Below are 4,857 nucleotides of genomic sequence, written 5' to 3' on the forward strand. Positions count from 1 at the left end.
TTCTGTGCTGGCTACTGCTGAGATCAGGGCCCCTGATGTACTGGGTGCTGCACAGCCAGAAAGAGTCACGCCCTGTCCCACTGAGCACCCAGGAATAGGTGGGAGGGAAACTGAGGCACGCAGTGGGGTTTGGGGGTGAGTCATTCCCCAAGGTCATATAGTGACAAGGGTGGGGATAGATCCCCATCCTGTTCTCTAGCTACTAGGTCACACTGCAGTTCTCAGCACCTCCCCTGGGAACAACAAAGAATCTCCCCCACCTCCCCAATTCCTAATGGGAACCCCCCTCTCCTGCTGGGACCAATGGAGAACTCAGCCCCTGCAGTGAGAACAAGGAGGAGCAGTGGGGGCTTTCTGACGTGCAACCAGCCAGCCTGGGAGATCATCCAGCTCCCCCCACCCCGCCATGCACCCCTCTCCGGGCCCCAGCCTCTCTGGCTAAACCTGAAGGCGGGTGGGATGGAGGTGGGTTCTCTGCACCCCTGCCCAGAGCTGGTTGGGGGAAGGGGAGGAGGCCGGGATCTGTGTGGAGTTAGGGGCAGGGAGGGAGGTTGGAGGCAGGACTCTGGTGGAGGGGATGGAAAGGGGCCGGGCTCTTTGGGGTGAGGGGGCAGGGGAGAGAAGCTGGAGGAAGAGGAGGGGGCCGGGCTCTGTGGGGCTAGGGGCAGGGAGGGAGGCTGGAGGCAGGGCTCTGGTGGGGGGCACGAGGGGAAGCAGGGGAGGGAGGCGGGGGCAGGGCTGGTGGGGGGAGCAAGGGAGGGAGGCTGGGGCAGGGGAGGGGGCAGGGCTCTGTGGGGGGGGCAGCGGAGGGAGGCGGGGGAGGAGGCAGGGCTCTGGGGGGGGAGGGGAGGGAGGCTGGAGGGAGGGGGCCGGGCTCGGGGGGGGGCGACCAGGCTCTGTGGGAGGGAGGCGGGGGAGGAGACCGGGCTCTGGGGGGGGCAGGGGAGGGAGGGGGGAGGCAGGGGAGGGGACCGGGCTCTGGGGGGGGGCAGCGGAGGGAGGCTGGAGGGAGGGGGCCGGGCTCGGGGGGGGCAGGGAAGGGAGGGGGAGGCAGGGGAGGGGACCGGGCTCTGTGGGGGGAGCAGCGGAGGGAGGCGGGGGAGGGGGCAGGGCTCGGGGGGGGGGGCAGGGGAGGGAGGCTGGAGGGAGGGGGCCGGGCTCGGGGGGGGGCGGCCCCGCAGCTCTGACGCAGGCTGCCGGCTGGCGGGGCGGGGCGGGCTCTGCCCGCGGGCAGTGGCCGGTCCCGCCGGGGAAGTTTCCCGGAACGGGCAGGCGGATGCCCGAGGCTGGAGCCGCCCCAAAGCCCGAACGAGGAGCCCGGGACAGCTGCGGGGCCGCCCCTCCCCCAGGTGGGTGCATTTACCGGGGGCCCGGGCGATGCGCGGGGGGAGCCCCGGGAAGACAGAGCCGGGTTCGTGCAGCGCCGGGCACAGCAGCTCCTGAGCCCCTCCGAGCCCTCTAGCCAGTGATTAGCAAGGGGGGGTGTGTGGAGCTCTGCTGGATTGGGTGGGGCAGCCAGGAGCTCAGCGGCAAGGGGTGGAGGGCAGGGGAGGTAAGAGGGGTTAGCACCCTAGGGTGCTGGCGGGGTTTAGTTCTTCAGGCACCTGCTGCACACACACACCGGGCTACTGCTGGAGTCGGGGGGGGAGCAGCCACAGCCCAGGTATTTTTGGTTGAATTGCTTCCTTTGTTATTATCCCCGGTGGAGTGGGTCCCACAGTCTCTGCTCTAACCACTAGACCCCATCCCCTTCCCAGAGCTGGGGATAGAACCCAGGAGTCCTGACTCCCAGCCCTCCTGCTCTGTCTAACCCAGTGGTTTTCAAACTTTTTTTCTGGTGACCCAGTTAAAGAAAATTGGCCTGTGACCCAACAGAGCTGGGGATGAGGGGTTAGGGGTGCAGGACAGGGGTCTGGGTTCAGGGGGGCTCAGGGCTGGGGCCAGAGTTTGGGACGGGTGTAGGCTCCAGGCAGTGCTTACCTCAGGTGGTTCCCAGAAGCAGTGGCATGTACCCCCTCTCGTTCCTATGCTCTCGCCCGCAGGCACTGCCCCCCCAGCTCCCATTGGCCGGGAACTGGTGCGGAGGCAGCACATGGAGCCCCCTGGCCCCACACCTAGGAGCCAGACCTCCTGTTGGGGGTGGGGGGGGCAGTGCGGTGTCGGAACAGGTAGGGACTAGCCTGCCAGCACTGCCGACTGGACTTTTAACGGCTCGCTCGGTGGTGCTGACCAGAGCCGCCATGACCCAGTACTGGGGTTGTGACCTGCAGTTTGAAAACCACTGGTTTAACCCACTACCCTACCAGCTGTGGGGTAGAACCCAGGAGTCCCGGCTCTGAATTCCACCCTGCTCTAACCACTAGACCCCACCACCTTCCCAAAGCTGGGTTAGAACCCAGGAGTCCTGACTCCCAGCCCCCCTGCTCTGTCTAACCCACTAGACCACACTCCCCTCCCAGCTGTAGGGCTAGAACCCAGGAGTCCTGACTTTTAGCTCCCTGCTCTAACCACTAATCCTACAGCCCCTCTTGCTCTGCAGCCTGCCCTGACTATGGCCTACCCCCATCCCTACACACACACACACACACACACACACACTTGCCAGCATCTTTCTGCCCCCACCACCCTGCCTCCAAATGCTCTTTACACCCAGGGGTTTGTCTCTTGCTTTCCAGAGGGGGTGACCAGCCCGCGTCCCGGGGGCTGTTTCCCTGCTGTGAATGTCCTGGCGAGCCAAGAAGAGGCAGGGGGAGCTATGCAGAAATGCCAGCGCTGCCCTGGCTCCTCGTCGTCATTCTCTGCCAGTGCGGCGGCCTGGCATGTCCTGAGGGCTGTCGCTGCCTGCTGGAGAGCAGGGTAGTGAGATGCACCCACGGGCAGCTGAGGGAGATCCCCCAGGGCATCCCCCGCGACACCCGCGTGCTCCACCTGGACGCCAATGAGATCACCGGCCTCCCGGATGGCACCTTGCGGGAGCTGCGCCAGCTGCGAGAACTCTACCTCTCGGACAACCTGATCGAGAACATCTCCCCAGCCACCTTCGGGGAGCTGGGCAGCCGTTTGCAGCTACTGGACCTCTCCAATAACCGGCTCCAGCAGCTGGGCCCCGCCGAGGCCACCTCCACCCTGCGGGCCAAGATGCGCCTCTACGGCAACCCGTGGCACTGCGGCTGCTCCCTGCAGGAGCTGCTGGAGGCCCTGCCCCTGGAGGCCGAGACGCTGGAGGACGTGGTGTGCTCCAGCGCGGCCCGGGAGGAGTACGTTGGTCAGCCCTTCGCCCGCCTGCTCAGCACCGGCATCGACTTCTGCAGCGTCCAGCAGAGGACCACGGACGTGGCCATGCTGGTCACCATGTTCTGCTGGTTTACGGTGCTCATCGCCTACGTGGTCTACTACGTTCAGCGGAACCAGGCCGAAACCCGCAGGCACCTGGAGTATCTCAAGTCCCTGCCCATCAAGCAGCCGAGTCCAGAGGAGGAGGAGGAGGAGGAGATGGAGGGAGACACGCTCAGTACCATCCTCTGACCCAGACTCTTTGCCGTGGGCAGGAGCTGTATTTAAAAGGGGAAGGCTTTGACTTTGAACCACGACGGCTGAGAAATCGGCATGGCACCAAATCCATACAGAGTATGCTGGAAGGCTTAGAGAGGAAGGTTGGCCTGGTGCCTGGGCCAGGAGAGACCTGGGTTCTATTTCTTACTCTGCCACAGACTTCCTGTGATAACTTTGGGCAAGTTACGGAGCATCTGCGTGCCTCAGTTCCCCCATCTGTACCTTAGGGCTTGTCTACATGGGGAAGTTATTCCAGAATAAAGTAGGGCATGAATCTGAAGCACAACAGCTATGCTGGACCAAGAGTGTCCACATGGGGAGTTTTCTGAAATAGCTTATTCTGCAGTAGCTATTCTGGTCAATTTGCCCATGTAGACAAGGCCTATCATAGACTATCAGGGTTGGAAGGGACCTCAGGAAATCATCTAGTCCAACCCCCTGCTCAAAGCAGGACCAACCCCAACTAAATCATCCCAGCCAGGGCTCTGTCAAGCCGGGCCTTAAAAACCTCTAAGGATGGAGATTCCACCAGCTCCCTAGGGAACCCATTCCAGTGCTTCACCACCCTCCTAGTGAAATAGTGTTTCCTAATATCCAACCTAGACCTCCCCCACTGCAACTTGAGACCATTGCTCCTTGTTCTGTCATCAGGTAAGGCTAGCTAAGGCTACAGCTCAAAACATAATCGCTGATGGGGACTCATCAATGCACGGGGAGTGTTTCCAGCTGAGATCAGTTCTTGGCTCAGTGACATTCAATATCTGTATCAGCCATCGGGAAGGAAATGTGGAATCACCGCCAATAAAGTTTGCAGGGTGTTAAATAATGACGAAGACAGGACAGCGAGAGACAGCGATGAAGATCGCCTGGGCCCGTTTAACACCTGGCTGATTGCCTGGTCCTACACAGAGGCACAAAGAAGGTAGGTGTCGCTGACTGTGCCCTGGGAATAAGAGTCTGAAAAGGACTTGGGGAGCTGAACATGAGCTCCCAGTGCAGTGCGGCGGCTGAGGAGACAAACGTAGTCCTTGGATGTACAAAGCAGGGGAGTATGGAGTCGGAGTAGGAAGGTGGTATTATCTTGGTGCATACCATCGGCCAGGGCATTACTGGATACCGTGTCCAATCCTGGCGTCTACTCTTCAAAGAGGAGGATGGGAAAAAATGATGATTCAGACAAGAGCGGCAAGAATGATTCAAGTTCTGGAAAACACACCTCAGAACAAGAGGCTGATGGCGCTCAGTTTATTTAGCTTATTGTTCAAGAGGCGAAGCAACAACCTGATGATGGTCTAGATTGAAGCA

At 61.4% G+C, this 4,857-nt stretch overlaps 1 protein-coding gene across 2 annotated transcripts; it reads left to right on the plus strand.

Moving 5' to 3' along the window:
* The first annotated feature begins 1,212 nt into the window (after nt 1-1,212).
* Nucleotides 1,213-4,041, plus strand: LOC123353752 (leucine-rich repeat-containing protein 3-like). Of its 2 annotated transcripts, none has more exons than XM_044995155.1 (2): nt 1,213-1,349; nt 2,676-4,041. In XM_044995155.1, exon 2 carries the CDS (start codon nt 2,764-2,766, stop codon nt 3,523-3,525), a length of 762 nt encoding a protein of 253 aa, XP_044851090.1. In that variant the 5' UTR covers nt 1,213-1,349; nt 2,676-2,763; the 3' UTR covers nt 3,526-4,041. The 2 variants fall into 2 exon arrangements, with proteins under 2 accessions (XP_044851090.1, XP_044851091.1); XM_044995156.1 differs by lacking the exon at nt 1,213-1,349 and adding an exon at nt 1,611-1,663.
* Nucleotides 4,042-4,857: the final 816 nt, after the last annotated feature.

The sequence above is a fragment of the Mauremys mutica genome, chromosome 20 (assembly GCF_020497125.1).
Source record: "Mauremys mutica isolate MM-2020 ecotype Southern chromosome 20, ASM2049712v1, whole genome shotgun sequence".
Lineage (NCBI taxonomy): Eukaryota > Metazoa > Chordata > Testudines > Geoemydidae > Mauremys > Mauremys mutica.